The 16,778-nt window shown below is 42.9% G+C and overlaps 1 protein-coding gene across 13 annotated transcripts in view; it reads right to left on the bottom strand.

Moving 5' to 3' along the window:
- BMAL1 (basic helix-loop-helix ARNT like 1) overlaps positions 1–16,778 on the bottom strand; it is a 47,901-nt gene that overhangs the window by 20,793 nt on the left and 10,330 nt on the right. For 8 of the 13 annotated variants that reach the window (XM_040068078.2, XM_058420934.1, XM_058420935.1 and 5 more), the window contains exons 2-3: positions 1,876–1,999; positions 1,040–1,187 (exon numbers count right to left, since the gene is read on the bottom strand). In XM_040068078.2, the coding sequence (XP_039924012.1) occupies positions 1,040–1,179 (140 nt within the window). In that variant the 5' untranslated portion in view covers positions 1,180–1,187; positions 1,876–1,999. Of the gene's footprint in view, positions 1–1,039; positions 1,188–1,875; positions 2,000–3,287; positions 3,424–16,778 lie in introns of those variants that run through there. The other 5 variants (XM_040068071.2, XM_058420933.1, XM_058420936.1 and 2 more) reach the window with 1 other exon arrangement.

Below are 16,778 nucleotides of genomic sequence, written 5' to 3'. Positions count from 1 at the left end.
GTAGTAGACAATTCAACTAGAGGCACACATGTGCTTTCCAGGGAGACTAAAGGCAGTTCAGAGAGGCATTTAAAGTTTTGTGCACAAGTTCTCCTAAAAAGAATCCAACCCTTAATCGTGATCCTCAGCATGGACTCAAAATTCTGCCCCTCTTCGTAAAAAGAGCTGCCAACAATCCAAAGCCCCCCAGCAATAAAATCTGCGCTAAGTTACGTAAAAATGGACTCTGTGGCTGGATGAATAATGGATGTGGCCACTCACAAGCTCCCCTGCAGCCACACTCTGTAAAGTTACAAAGCAGAGGAGGCTTGCACAGGCACTTGCAGTTAAGTAGGTTGCTCTTGGTGTTCCCCAGGGCAGGAGACATTACAGGTCTGGGAGTTTGGCAAACTCTGCTGTGCCCTTCACTGTTCTAAAGCAGAGGTGGAGGGGGCTGGCTCCTGCTACAGTTGAGAACCACTACAAGATTAAAGCAGCTGATTAAAAGAAAGACAGCTCTAATATCTCAAATCAGAAACTATTCAGATTCATATTCAAATGAGAGACCAAAATAGCTTCATCAGGCAAAGGTTGGCAGCACATTGATAGGAAGTGACTAAATAGGCAAAAAATAGGTAAGGAAAAGGAACTACTCCTAGTTTTGCTTCCACTTTTCAACAAATTTATTATCTTCCCCCTCTGTTAATCAGACATTGTATTTTCTACGTAAACAGTTAATATAATCAGCCTTCATACTGTTCATCAGTACTAATTACATTCCCTCATCAGCCAGAAGATTTCTCCTCAGCCTCACCCCATGTGATAGCCCTCAATTCCAACTGCACTGAGATGACAGTTTTATTTTTATTATTATTATTATCAAATTATGAACTTGCCTCTTAGTGCATAGTAGCTTTTCTTCTTTATTAAAACCTTTAAGGCAGGTTGTAAAGAAGAGGTTATTTAAAAACTGCTGTAAGTATTTCTATAGCCATTCCCACTGTAATGCTGTGTTACCACCTCCTTTTAGCAGTGCTAAATCAAGAGAAATCCAACTTACTGATAATCTGTTGAGCTTCCCTTTCTTTTCCTATTACAGTCCATTCCTGAAGTGCTAAGGGAACTGGAGATCAAGTCAGCAGGGTCTGGTGACATAAAGTCACTAATTGTAGAAGATATGTCCATCCTTTGGTCTGCCATTGGACTGTCTAACATTAGGGAAGAAATAAAAAACAAACCCCCCAACCCAAAAAACCACTGCATTAATATAAGCAGACACGTGTTTTTAACCAAAAAAAGTTATCTCAAACTTGGCATTCTTAAAAAACAGCAACAATCAGTTTCTATTTTTCCCTCTTGCTGCAAAAACAACAGGTAATTTCTCCTTTTCCAGTTACTGCTGGATGGAGTATTGCACACAAACCATCACCAGTCTCAAAACACATTATGTAACACAATTGTTTTTAAAGATTTGTCAGAATGATCCTGAACTCAACCACGTTTATGCTTATGTTACCTGGCCAGCCAATTGCTTTTACCTAACAGGAATATTTCTGAGAGAGAACACTTACTTTACTGTGTCTCTGCATTTGAAGACCATACTAGAGTTCACAGACTTTTAAAGTTCGACATCCACTGAATACAGAACATTTCCATAGAAATAAACACCTCTGCACAGCAGACTCCACAAATAAAAATATTATAACCCAATGCTGGTCTAAGAAGTCAAGTTAAAGGTACAAATGAATCTAATTGGCTTTTTAATCTTCTAGACTGCAAATAATTCAAATCTTCACTATTTAATCCTCTAGACTGCAAATAATTACACTGTTGGAAGAAACCCTGTGAAAAGTTCCCTGCTAAATAGCATTGACTGTGAAAGAGAAGAGTTTTTACCTGAAGGCCTGTCTTGGAAGCCTAAATCCACTTGGGAAAAGATGATGATGCTCAGCCCAAAGCAGCTGATAACCTTAGAACTCTTCCATGCCTCATGTTCTGTTGGTCAAATACTTTCAAAAACCTGAATGGGAGGAAAACCAGCAAGCTTAAAAAACACCTTAAAAACAATCGTTTTAGACACAGTTTACAAAAGCAAGAGATGCTTCCAGCTCAGGGATCAAATACCCATTTCCTTACAAAGTGTAGAAGCTTTATCCATCCATCCAAAGGGTTAGCCTGTTGTGCACCTCCAATGGACCAAACTTTGGGCAGAAGGAATCTCTGGCACCACCTCCTTTTGGGCCCTTTTCAGCATCCTCTGGTCTTTGCACAAACCCCTCTGCTCACAATGGTCACACGATGACAATCATGAGCACTTTTGCTATCAGATGCTGCCAGAATGAGTTAAATTGCTGTCACAGAGCAGAGGACAGACCTACCCTTCACTCCAGACTGACTTACTCTAAGGCTGGTCCTAACTTTGGGCTTGGCTTACTGTTCTGTTTTCCACTGTAACAGCAGTTGGCATCTTCAAAGGACGGGGGTTAAACGTGGTTTCATTCTGCAGGCTTCAAGACTTATAAAAAATCCACATCCCATACGACAACTCAAGCCCTCAAATATGTCTCCCAACTATTCTACAAACATATGGATGCCCTTCCCTTCCACACTGCTGTCACAGAACAAGTTTTTCAGCAAAACTTACTACAGAAGATGTAGAAACTCTTCTACATTTTCCTCCTGCAAGGAAACTTCCATTGGACACACAGTTTTCTGGCTGATGCACCTGTGAGCATCCTGACTGCCTTCCCAATTTGTGACAGCAGAAGAACTTCCCAAGTACACAGAAAAAGCAGCCCCCATGACACTCTCAGAAGTTTACAATTCAAACAACCAATATCCTGTCAACGTGATCACATTATAACCACTTCTGCTGAAGCACATATAGACATAAGTTATTAGCCCCAAAAAATCCAAAGTTATTTGTTATAATTTTCTTAAGCTCTGCTAGAATAGCAAATTCAGAATTTCACAAGCTTAAATTATCTAAATTTCTGGTCCTGGCAGTGTACAGTCAGGCAGGCCGTTGTCATAGTACCCCCAACTTCTGAACAGAGGATCGCTGTTGTTCCAGCAGCAGAGCATCCAAACTCTTGCTGAGGGCTCACTGTCCATCTCACCCAACAGCTCCTCTGTGGTCCTTCCCCAAATAACTCGACCCCTTTTCCATTTTGGAGAATGTGTGGATGTACATTAAGAGGCCAGCTGGCACCAGAAGTGCCCAAAGCTAAATCAGTACAAATTTCAACCAAATTATGAAATTGAATCCATAACCACATTTGTTTTGCAAGGCTTTCGTTCACACCCACCATAGCTATCTGTAGGTCAGGCTCTACTGTCTCTCTCTGCCAGCCTCTTCCCAGTTGTCTGCTTTGTCTCTCTCACCCCCAGCAGCCCAACAGCTGCAGACTCGATGGTGTTACCGTGGTGGATGAGGTTGCTGCATCTCAATTTGCCACTAAAACCAGTCACTGCCCATTTCTCTGTGCTTGGTTCCAACCCAAATCCATTATCTTCAGTCTCAGCTGATGTGCAGAAATTAGTTATAGCTAAGCTTCTGAACACCTCTCTATATGAGGGTGCTGGCTGAACTCACATTTTACTGCATTAGGTAATTTCATGGACCACCTATGATGACCTCAGACAGAAGGCTGGGATGAGCTGGAATAAACAAAGAAAAAAGGGGGTGAAGAAAAAAGGGTTTGTAAGTTTACCATAGCCCTCTCTCTTTAAGAATGCCTGCAACAGTCAGCATTTTAGCTTCAGAACCTGAGCATTGCACAAGTCACCATGCACTAATGCAAAAAAACCCCAAATTGTTGTTCAACTCAAACAAAAAATTCTTATCAGTTTTACAGAAAAAAAACCCTTAAAATCAAGTATCCATTCAGCTGTGGTATTTTATACCTGTCTATATTTGACAGTTTCAAAGCAGCTATTTAAAGGATCTTTACCATTTGAGCAGAAAAAAATACATAAAGAACAGAATTCTCAATTTATTTTTCAGTCAGCCCTTTCTCTACCATGTCCCAAATGCTCATCCAGTCCTAACAATCACAGTCCTACATTTTAGCATTACAGGAGTTAAAAACCATGCACGTCTCTTGAAATGAGTTTTAAAGTTAAGAAGATGTCAACTCAATGATCAGAGCAAAAATCAGCATGCCCCATTAAATAGGCAACAGTTCAGAGAAATGTCATTTCATAAGGCTTTCTTAAAATTCTAGGAAATGGAATATTTTTTCTGTCTTTTCAGCCTCCATCTGCTGGATGTTCAACGCCTAAAAAACATTCTCTCTGAGAAGGAACACAAAAGCTACCCATATATATAAGCAAAGTTCAAGTCTTCCATTTATGATGCCAAATCTCTCGCAAAAGTACTCCAAGAACCTACTTGAAAAAAACGCCACGGAGTCTACTTCCTGATTGAATTTTCTGGCAGAGGAGAATCAAATGATATTTTGTCACTGTATCCGTGACTGTTTGTCCCTACAGCCTGTTTGGGACTACTTCCTTGGGATTCCCTTTCCTTGCGTTCCCTCTTGCTCTGATCCCCCGAAACAAGGCTAATGAGACAGCAAAAAGAAATCCCACTGCTTGTCCCTTAGGAAAAAAGTGAGATGACATGTAGCCAGCTTAATCATGCAGCAAAGCTGATCACGAGTACACAAACACCTCTGAGCAAATCAAGGTCACAGCTAAAGTAGGTCAACTCCGTGAGCCAAGCACCCGGCCAGAGTCAGGACCTCTCCACAAGCTCCCTCAGCTCTGGTTCCCCCCCAGGCAAGAGGCAGTCATGTCCAGTGCATGCCCAGATTAATTCTGAAAGAAATGCAACTCATAGCTTTATGAATCACCAGCGTCTCGTATCTCAAAAGCGCAATTTCGCAATGACAGAGGAAAACCGTGGTGTGGTTTCCTGAAGAAGTCATTGAAAAGATCCTCATTGTCCCTATGGGTAATGACTGAACCAAAAACAGCTCCAGAAAGGAAATCATCTACTTCCCTTCGCAGCAGTATCTCATTGCTGGAGTTAAGTGGCACAGCACAAGCTGGTACCAAACAGAAAGAGAAGTTATTTATCTTCCCCAGCAGCAGTTTGCTGCTGCTGGAGGCTCCCGACACACTTGTACTCGGCGATGGGGAGATTTCAGCTCAGCAGCATGAGGACTCCAAGTGTCCCCGGGATGATTTCAAGATGCAGAACAATGCCTTAAGTTTTAGCTTTCATATTTTCCAGATTCTCTACTGCATTGGTATATAACTCTGAACTTCATATAAAGCGTTAGCCTGTTCCCCTCACAGTTTGGTCAGACAAAACAATCCTCTTCCAGCCCCCGGAACCAAGGACAGCACTGCAGCTTCAGGCCCAAAAAGTATTAACAGCACTGAATTGAAAAGAGCAATCTGGGAGGACGGGACTTCATTACCTGAAGCTGTAATTGGACAATTAACTCCAATATGTAAATGGACCAAAACTTATAAAAGTGTGAAAACTTGTGACTTGGAGTCCATCTTGGCTGGAGCCTCGGCCAGGCTCCTGTACTTCCCTAAGTGCATCCTTTGAAGGCCTTTTGAATAAGTGCCTACTTTATTCCTTTACCACTGCCTAGCCTCTGTTCTAGCAGCCTCTCCAGGTATAAGTTTTTGGTGAATTCTGCTGCAACAGCAAGGCATCAAGACCAGCACTCATGGGCTCAATGCTGCAAGCAACAAGCAGCCCCTACATCAGCACCTTTATTATGGAATACTCGACAGGAATCACAGGAAGATCTCTGAAGTACAGTGGGGTAGTTTCCTTTGCCCTCAGTACTTAAGGAATACTTAAATCAGAATACTCCCTCTCTTCCCAATATATCGATACCCTTTGGTTTTAATGGCTCCCTAACACCACTTGCAAGTACTCTGCACTCCCAAAAGACAGAAAGCCCTGGGGCTTCCTCTCACATGCAGATGCATCTCCCCACACTCTGGTGCAAAGAAGGGATTTTACCCTGGTTTGTTTGTCGAGGTCACTCTTTCACCACACAGTCCTCAGCATGTCGACCAGCCCCTGGCAGCCTGTGATTCACATCTGAGTTTTGGAACTCCTCCTGACATCAGCAGCTCGTGTTTTGACCCTGACCACGCACCCCGAGCTGCTCCTGCAGCCCCTCACAACAGCTCCTCCTCTGTGGAAGGCAGAGGCACTGCCCTCAGCTCCCAAGAGACCCCCTCTTCCAACAGCTGCTCCCCACCTTTCCTAAGCAAAAAGCAGCAGGCTGGAGGGAAGCAGCCCATGAATTATTTAATCAGCCACAAAGCTACAAGATAAACAATTTTGACATGGAGGGGAAAAAGTCTCCAATAAACAGAAGAAAAACTCCAAGTGCAGTTTCTCAGTAGATCCATCTGTCCAGGTACACTCCCACACCAAAAGCATCTGTTCATCAGTAGGGTCTCTGAGAAATGGCAGAACAGGTCACATCAAGGCATCACCTCATCACAGCTTTTCAGACTCTCACAGTGGGGTTGGAGACACAGAACAATGCATTTTATCTTGTTCACAGCACACTGGGACTTCCAGATCGAGAGGGGTCTTGGTTCCTATCTCTCCTTATTTATGAGGGAAAGTACCTACATCCTTTACTTCTACCTATTTTAAAAATGGACTTCTCTGTTGTCTTCTCTCTGCCTCAAAACCAAGCGTCAGTGCTAACTAAAATAACTTTCTCTTGCTTGGCAGAGCTCAAAACTAGACCCAGAACACAGAAGTGTCTCAGCAGCACCCAACAAATGGGAAGGACCAGTTCCCTCAGCCTGCTGGCAGCACGACTCCTGATGCAATCCAGGAGGCTCTTGGCCTTCTTCGCTGCAAGGGCACCCTTGCTGGCTCATGAACCATCACTATCCTTCCTGCCAAGCTCTTTTCCAGCTGTTCAGTCCCTAATCTGGATTGAGACATGGGGTTTTTCCTCTCCAGGAGTAGGACTTGGCATTTCCCTTGGCTAACTTCCTAAAGTTCTTTGTACGATTTTTGGTGACCCTTTTCTCTGGCCTGTAGAGATCCCCCTGCTCGGTAGCACACTCATGTGGTGTCTCAGACACTCCTCCCAGGTCTGCATTTGTCTGCAGCTCTGAAGTTTCAGACAGCATGGAAGGAAAGGAAGACAGACTGGTTCTGGAAAGAGAACCCCAAAATTAAAAAACCTCCATAAGTCCTAGCTCACGCTCTCCTCTCAGGGAAGCAGATAAATGTGTTTCGAGGGTATGCAGTCACATGGGAAGGCCTTATGGAGAGAGGTGTGGATGACCTCCAAAGCAGAAAAGGAAAAATGGATCAAAACTAAAGCCATCCCATGTCACTTCCAGGAATCAAACCTGTTTAGACCAGCTGTGCTATGGATGAAGCATTTCCCTCCTTAACAGGGGACTGGGATATAGCTGTAATGACAGAGCTCAAGGTCCAGCTTACGGCTCTACAGAACAGCCACTGGAGACATCATCAGAACCAGCATCCTGATCATCCAGCTGGCCCTCAGCCACAGGAGATTCCATTTCCCCTCACACCTCAAGAGTGTCTGCCTCTCTACCTGCCCACCGAATCCCAGCTGCAAGAGTGTTTCAACAGAGCTCGCTAGTTTGCAACCATTACTGAAAGCTTGATCTAGTGTAAGCTCCTCGTCAGCCAAGATTAGACTCCTTGAGCTCTTCCTCTTTGAAGTGAGCTTATGCTGCCCCGTTTGCATACTTCATTCTGGGCAGCCATCAAAAGGAAACATCACAAGGGAACTAATCAAGCCCTTGAGAAAAGGTGGTGATGCACACTCTTGGAAATCAGTACTAACACGCTGCTGTTACCAAAGGAATTTGGCCTGCTTCAATAATCAATCTGCCAGCACATGCACTCCTCAGGTTCCAAGAAACCGCTTCCACAGGGAAAACAGAAAGGGACCTGCCTTTCTTGGAAGGCCAGGTTTGAAGTGATTTATGAAACCTCTACACATGAAACAAACTGTATCCTCTCTACAGGCTACTGGATCCAAGAAGTAACTGGTCCTTACATCACCAGGTGCCGGGTAGAGCTCCCAGCGCTGCAGGAATTCCTAAACTCATTCCCAGCACACAGAATGAGAACGAACTGGTGCTTCAATTGCCTCCAGTGAGAGCAGGAACCACTGAATTCTGCCTCAGGAGTTCTGCAAACCCTGCGTGTTACTGAGTGCCTCATGACATTTTATAGGCACACTGAGAGCACCGCAGATTTTCCAGGAACACGCGTTCATGTTCCACCTCAAATGTCAACAGGGATGCACTAAGGAGGGTTTCACCAAAAAAGTGTAGCTGCCACACAACATCTGTAAGCTAAAAGCTGATCTCCTACAAAGAGGAGGAAAAAAGTTACGCTAAGAATTACACCCAGGTCTAACTGTCAATGGAAGGTCCACTCTCAATCAGCACACTCCTTTGGATGTCTTGGATTTCAACAGGTCCTGCTGTTCTAAAACCTCCAGACTGATTTCACTGGAAAGGGATACAGGCATTATTCCATAAAATGGAATAAAAATCAGTCACCCTGAGAAATTCAGCTGCTTGTAGAAAAAGGACTCAGCTCAACGTCTGATGTGTTTTAATTATTTAAACCCAAGACATCCAAGCCAACATACTTTAAAACAATGCTTCAGAAATGTTGCTCAGCGCAGCACCCCAGAATTTCTGCAATATGAGTTATGGAACAAAGTAAATTAAAAATAGGGTCCACTAATGTTAAATGTTGGTAAACTAAGTTCACAAAAGTCTATGTTAGGATGTGATATTTAGTATGCATTTATTCCAATCCTTCAGAAGATTTCCTGTATGTGTGAGAAGAAACAAGGTATTGTATTTTCAAGACTGGGGAGAATGACAAGACCTAAAATTAAAAGACAACAGAAACTAAGTCCTTTGGGGCAGTAGTTTCAATCTACTCATTTGACACCAAAATCAATTCTTCTTTTAGTAATGACAGAGTTAAAAGAAACAAACCCAGGCACAGCAAAAGAAATCTACTCCCTCAATTACTCCAATCTAAACTTAGCTGAAGTCCTGAGTTTCCAAGCCGGGTCCAGCCTCTGATGTACTGTTTCACAACCACTGAATGCAGTCCTTGCTCACCAACCCTAAGCCAGCCAAGGGATTTGAAGAGGGTGGGAGGCAGACTGGGGTGTGTGAAAGACTGGAAAATCCATCCTACCATGTGGGTAAATCAATTACCCAACATTAATGGGCTTCAAGGAAAAACCTAATCAAAGTTGATTTCTTTAATAGCTTATGTACTTCCAGCATGCTTTGATCAGAAACACGCACCCAAACCCACAAAAGAACAAAAACCCTCTCAGCTGAGGAGGCAGCGGTTCTGTGAAGTCTCCCAAGTTCTACACGTTACTTCTGATCTGTCAACAACAGAAGATGCACTGTAGAGTCGACTTCAAAGCCAAAATTTTTAGAAGATTAGAAATTTCTCTGTAAAAGGACTGTACACAACCTGGAGTGACATTTCTGGAGCAGGAGAAGCACACCAGATAACAAGTAGGTAAGCTACTTAACTCGTTCCTCGTGTTATACAAACGGTGGGAATTTACAATCAGTGCCTCTGCAACTCACGGCTGGGAATGCCTCCTTTTTGCACTTGCAGTCCAAGAGATGCAGCTTTTGGTTTCAAGATTTCATCCAACTGCTGAATATGATCACTGTTTTATAGCAGACAGATGTTTTAGATACAGGTCTTAAAGACTTCAATTAGCCAAACAGAACAAGTAAGTTTCATATTGTTAAATGCACATCTTCTAATTTAGAGATGATGAATAAAGCCCAGCTGTACACTGAAAGTATTATTATGACTGTGAGATGATCTGGGCAAATTTACTTTCTTTATTGCAGCTCAGTGAAGCTCGTGGATCCTCACAACCCAGCAAATATTCTTCCTGTAGTTCGTAATCTCAAAAGTTGCCTTTCAGTGGCTGGAAGGCAAAATCCTCTCGGAAGCTCAAAGAAATGTGTCCTTTAAATGAAACAGCAGCCTAGCAAAACACTTCCTCATTTATGTCAAAAGTAGAATTTTACCCTGTCATCAGTGACCTGGCACACCATGGAACCCCTTCCAGGGCTTCTCCTCAAGCTCAGAACTACTGCTTGTACTTCAATACCTCTTGTAACGGGATCTCTTGACTTTAACATCTCAAGTGAGCACAAGATTTAACTCGAGTCACTCTTCTCACAGGCACAGCACTATCTTAGTACCCCATTAGTTACTCAGCTTCCAGCCACCAAGCCCTTCTGGGCTTCTGTCAGGTCCTCATTTTCTTCCCTCCTCTTACTGTGGCATTGTAGCCATGCAAATCAGACAATACATTCAAACCATGGCAGGAATAATACTATCCAAGTGATATTTTCTCACTTGACTTTTAAATTTTATGCATTATGGGAAGTTAGCCATTTTTCAGCTGAATAGATCGAACTACTACTCACTTCTTTTAGCCTCTGAAGTGCATCTTTTAAGGTGAAAATCCTAGTTTTCTTTTGAGTTGAACTACCTGGTCCAAATACTTTTAGAGCTATTGCACAGGGCTGTTTTCGTCATGTTATTACTACAACAAACCCAAACAGATTTGGCACATGCAAGACCTTTCATTCAGAGATCTATTGCCAAACTGCAGCTAAATACTTTATATCTTCAGGGAACAAAGCATTGGAACAAGAGGGCAAAAATATCACCAGAAGGAGCAAAGACAGGTGGTTCTATTTATAGCTGACACTTTCATTTCCAGTTTTTGCATATTCCCTCTGGTCCTGCTGGATTTCATCTCTGGCTGGAAGAAGCCACCCCTGCTCTCAGCACTCTTGCCAGCCTGACAAAGCAAAGCCAACAGGCTGTCACTTTCCCTTCCATCCTAAAGTAAGCCCTGGGAAAAGTAAGAAACTCTCACCCTGCCTGGAACCTGGGGTATTCCTCACTCTGGCTGCCTCTCTACCATTTCCTCTAGCTCATATATCCTCAACAGGTTCGTTTTTCCCCGCTGGGTTCTTACTTTCTGACTTCACACAAAATCAGCTGTCAAACACAAATGCATCACATCCATGTGAACATCCATGTTTCTTCCTTCAGACTACCTTGGAGGAAACTTAATTTTTGTTCTCCCGCACTACCAGTGCTTTTTGGATAAGAGGGCATCACAGCTTTTTGTTAAGCTTACAAGTAGGAACCTGATTAAAAAAAAATAAATCCAGAGAATGTACAAAGATAGCGTAGCTCCTGTATACATTAAAGTTTGTGCAGAAACAGAAATTTACAACTCTAAAATGATTGACAAATTTCCAGTTTTAAGAAAACCTCTCCCCACACATGCAGCTACCTCCGTGTGCACCTGGAGACCCTCCGCTGGTGGAGCAACCATAAACAGTGACATAAATAAGCTCAGCAGCTTCCTTTCCTGAAATCACACCATTTGCCCATTAAATCCAAATCAAACTAGCGAAACCCTCACACTGCAGCAATTTAGCACTTGCTGAATTGTTTTATGGAAAGCACGTAAAGAAACGCACGCCGAGAAAAGGATGCACATCATTTTCAGTCTCAATCAATGCTTCAGAAGTAACACCACCGCCCATACCTGAAATCCAGGTTTTTAAAGCAGGGGTTTGCTGCTAAGGCTGAGAAAGGCAGCCTTTCTGAGCCATGGCAGCTCACACTGGGGCATTAGCCCACACTCTGCCCTTTGGAGACAGCCACACAAAGCAGTTGGAAGCGCAGCCACAGAGAACACTGAGATGTAGGGCAAGCTCCCAAGGCCCCCAGGCCAGCACTAATATTGACACAGCACATTAGGAGCAGAATTGCTGTAGCTGAAAACTCCCTGCCCAGCCAAAGCCCAGGGCTTAGCACTGCTAGGGAACAAGGCAAGGGATGGCAGGACAGTGAAACCACGGTGACAGCCCGAAAAAGTCCTTTAGCAGGACATTAAAGGTAAAGTTAGATGTCTCACTGCACCATATACTGAACACTCAAGTGAATGCCCTTGGCTCCTACTGCAGCTCTAGCTACTTTTTATGCTTCCTTCTCTCTTCCTTGGATAAACTGGAATTTCTGTGCAATGTGACACAGGTCCAAGGTGAGCCCCAAACACCCTACAGTGTGAACATCACTAAAGACAGTATTTTGAATGGTTTTGAGGCTTTGTAATTACAGCATTCAAAGTAAGGCTTGATGGAGCAAATCAAGTGATAGTTTAGGGGAAAAAACCATCAGAATATGGCTTGGAGAAAGCTGTATTTGTCTAGCTCAGGATAAGCACAAAATACTGCTGAAAACCCCAGAGCAAAGTTTCACAGAACAGCTGATAGAACACCTTAGTGCCAAAGGGATGGCTTTACTTCCTTTTTTATTCTCTTGTCACTCTTCCCCCACATTTCCCTTTCAGTACTCCAGCAGAGACTTTTATAAAGTCCCCAGAGCCTGCCTGTACCGTGTGTTGAATTCATCAGGCTGAACAATAACTTGAGAGAAAGCACAGTCTTCTGGGGGCTCAGAAATCTCAGCTGCCTCGCTGAAAGGTCAGATGATACCCAGGAGCAGCTCAAAGCAAGAGGGAGAGACATGGCAGAGAAGGGGAAGGGAAGAAATGTCCCATCCAACTACGGGAAGCAGTTAAAATAGCCCTGTTACAGCCTTTCTGCACTTTCAAGATATTTGCAGTGCTCCCAGCGGATTTGTTTCCAACATGCAAATCCCTCCTTGGTTTGAGCAAGACAAGGTGTGCTGAAACCTTTCCACTGATCCACATCTGCACTGTGACATTTTCTCTGCTCTTTTGTGAATGACAAGTTATGAATATACAGACGCAGTAGAGGAGTATTTCCAGCCACTCTGCAGTCACTGCTGCAGTGGGAGTATAAGCTTTATTTTCTTAAGAAAAGCCTACAGCACTAGGACAGTCCTTCAGAGAAATGGCTGATACGACATATTCCTTTCTTGTGCCTCTGTACGTTCATGTTGGTGTTGTGAACCACCAAATTTCCAAACCTGTGACATGCAGCAGCCAGAGATGCAGCTGGATACAAGCCACAGACTTGCATTTTTCCAGACAGGCTTTTAAATCCATGATTTCTAATTTAAATCAACAGTCAAGTTTGAATGCATACTTTTACATTACAACTGAAACTGAAGAAGTTTTAAAATTGCTGCTGTATTTGGAACAAAGACTCACGTTCCCAAAACATGACAGCCTTTATAAAGGCAGAGGAATGATCAGGGAACACCACCAGCTCACTTAATGGGGTCCTTATTGCTATGCAGACATCTCAACCAGTATGAAGATTAAAAATAATGGAAATGCAAGTGGAGAAGAACAGTGTGTAATAGACACACACATACAAAAAACCCCGCAAGAGATAAAAAAATCCTGCCAAGACCAAACATGGGCAACTGAGGAAGAAAACCTGCTCTGAAAAAAACCAACACAACAAACCACAGCCACCCATCCCAAAAAAGGGCTCTTCATAAAATGAAAGGCTACATGCTTGATTTTGTTTTTAAATGATTTCTTGTCCTTGACTCAAAGATCCATCCACATAACAACCTTCTTCCCCTCCTAATCAAGAAGGGATGCAACACAGAGGGACATCTGACTAACACTTGCAACCAGAAGTTTTTCCAACCCATTGTTTTAATTCCAAAAGAGAACATTCCACGACCTACGCAGTCTGATCCCAGTGGACCTAAGAAGGATCACTGGACAGTTCACATTCCTCCTCAAAAGAGCACAAGTAGGTTTAGATGATTTTATTTCTGCAAGTAGCAGACTTGTGCCAAATATTAATAATGCAGCCCCTTAGTTACCACTTACAAATGCTCATAATTATTTACAGCTCCTGAACAGAGGATGGCTTGGATACCATCCAAGAAATCCACAGCAATTAAATTTATTAGAAAATGGAAAACTTTCTACTTTCACTCAGTAGAACAACAGAGGCAATGAGTTCTGCTTAAGGAACAATGAAATAAACTGGTCCACTTCAGCTTAGAAAACTGGCAGGACCAAGATCTACAAACTCCTCAAATGTCTTGGGGACATCCAACAAATCTTGGCTGAAAGGCTGAAAACAACACAGCACTTCACATGAGGTGGAAACTCATCTGGAAACTCTCTGCCAGGTAACAGGAGGCCTAGAAGCTCATGTGGTTTGCACATAGGTAGGACCAGCTCATGGGAAGGGATTCTGCTGAGGGTTACCATCACATGTGGCCTGTGAAGTCCCTGAGCTGAAACTAACCTTGGGCCCTAATCCTACTCTTCATCAGGAGCAACTCACAGCCCTGCTGGAGACACGACTCTACAGCAACTTTATGGGTCTTCTTTATGGCACACAATGGTCTCTCTTGCCTTCATTTGTTATCAGTAAAAGAACATTATCTCCATTTCTAAGTATTCAGAGAAACTTCTATTTACAAGTATGGAATATTTGTAGGGAAAGTGTGAAATACACCACATCCTCAAACAACCCTTCCAGGTCAACTCTGTTTTAAGTTAACTCACCTGCAATTGCCACCCTACCACCAGGTGGAACATTTGAATTGAATCAATAGGCATTCCAAGTTTAGCCAAGCAGTTTGTAAAAGCTTAGCTTATCAGTAAAAAAAACCCCTGTCTAATACAGGAAGCCAGGTTTATATGCTCAGTGTCTGCTTTCGTAAGTGGAATTTCAAATCCAGTTTGAACAGCTGAACTCCTCTGCAGCACCCAGAAACAACAGCATTGAGCAAGGAACCACATAAAAGTCAGCAGGCACAAACCACCCAAGGCAAACACCAGAATGGCAGGCCCAAGCATCACCTTGCCAAGCCCTTCAGTCCATACACACTGCCACACTCACCTCAAATCTCTCCTGCAGTACCAGATCTTTCCTATCACTAAGCAGAGCGCTCAATTCTCTTTTTCAAAGAGGCCAAAGGAGCCACTAAAGCAGGCAAATTGTTACCGATCATAGAATCATTAATGCTGGTAAGGACCTCCGAGATCATCAAGCCTGGCCTTTGGCCTTTGATTACACACGGGGGAAAACCCAACCAGACAAACATGCTTAGAACAGAAAAGAATCATTTCAGAGGATCATGTACTCAACAATAGATACAAACAGCTCTGGCTTTTTTTAGAGTCCTACTTTTCTGAAATGTTCACTTCAATCTCATGCACTATTGTGCCCTGACTTTTAACAGAGAAATACATACACTTTTTGTATGTGTGTTTTCTTCAGTCGCTCACCTGGTCCTCAACGGAAGCGCTTTTTTTATCTGTTAAAGTCCCTTCAGCTCTCTTCAAAGGCTCTGTCTCCTCTTCCACATGCACTGAATTTATTTGTTGTCCCTAAAGGTACAAGCTTAAATTTATATTCTCTAAATTCTGAAGTAAGTGACTAAACACAAAGTATTTACCCTGAGCAACTTAATTGACAAATGTAAAGGCACTTTCATTATCTTCATGTTAAATCACTCCATCTTTGTTTTCCTAAATACAAGTATCAGCTCCTCAGGCTTCTCTCCCACTTTTGTCTCCCTCCAGTATCAGTGCTCAAAATTTTCACCTTACAGCAAATCACTGGTGTTAAAACCTGATATTCTTATTCCAAAACAAAGAACTGTTATATTTTGATCCATTTAATTATTAAGATTACGGACCAAAAAGTGATGTTCGCTTTGCATTTTAGTTTTGCTGAAGAAAACTCGTGGCTATTACATTTTATGCTTGCCTTAGAGAATAACAACACAAGAACCCCCTGTAGTATTTTTAACCTTTCGACTTGTTTCGCTGCAAGAGTCTCTGCAGTCCCTTTGTCCCTGCTCCAAGTCTCTCTGGCCCTCCCTGTCCTTCTCAGCCTGGTGAAAGCTGTATGTCCTTGCACTTCCTTCTACTCAAACAGAGTACAGATAAGCAGGCAAGTTTTATCTCAGCACTGATACCAGATTCATTCGTATCTCTTCCCTTCTACAATCATGTGTTCTGCTCTCTGCTGTAACAGGAGGCAACCTCATCTACTATTTTATAGGACACAGTGATATGCTGCAATTCAGGTCAAAGTTTACTTGACAAAGATATCCTGGAAGAACTGATGTGTTGTAAGAATCCCTTACCCGCCTCCCACCTTTTCTGTTCCGAAGCTTAGTTCTCCTTGTTCCTAACTTCCTGCTTTTCTAGCCTGAATTTCACTAAGGCATCTATCTGCTATTAAACCTCATTTCATTTTCTCCTACCAGATAACATTATCAGCTCATTGACTGAAGGATTAATCCAGTGAATTGCTTTTTCCTCCTTAAAGTAAGTTTAGTTGTGGCCCTTTCATCTGACACTCTAAATTTATGTTTGCAAAACAGTTCATTCCTTGAACTCCTTTCAGTTTTCTATTCACACTTCATCAAGTCCGGGGAAGTATTAAAGTTATGACACAATTAACATCCCACATAGATCAGCCTACCTTTAAGTCCAGCTCGATATCCTTGTTTACCAAGGCACAGATTCTTTTGTGCACCTCTCCAACGCTGCCCTGGGAACTGCCAGTCACTAAAGCCCTTCCACCCTCAGTCACTTCCTCTTGGAAGTGTGACACACAGAAACAGGACTGGCTGCTAGTTAGAAAGGGCACACGTATTTCCCAAGCAAGCCAAGTGGAAATTGCCAGAATCAATGCCACTGACTAATCCTTGCTCAGCTCACAGACAGTAACTATGAATCAGTTTGATAGTTTATTTAACACAGGGCTAGGTGGACTTTCACAGTGCAGCACACACTCCT

This window comes from Hirundo rustica, chromosome 6, assembly GCF_015227805.2.
Source record: "Hirundo rustica isolate bHirRus1 chromosome 6, bHirRus1.pri.v3, whole genome shotgun sequence".
Taxonomy (NCBI): Eukaryota; Metazoa; Chordata; class Aves; order Passeriformes; family Hirundinidae; genus Hirundo; species Hirundo rustica.
The sequence above is the reverse complement of the archived record's forward strand: the minus strand, read 5'-3'. Positions and strand labels throughout refer to the sequence as shown.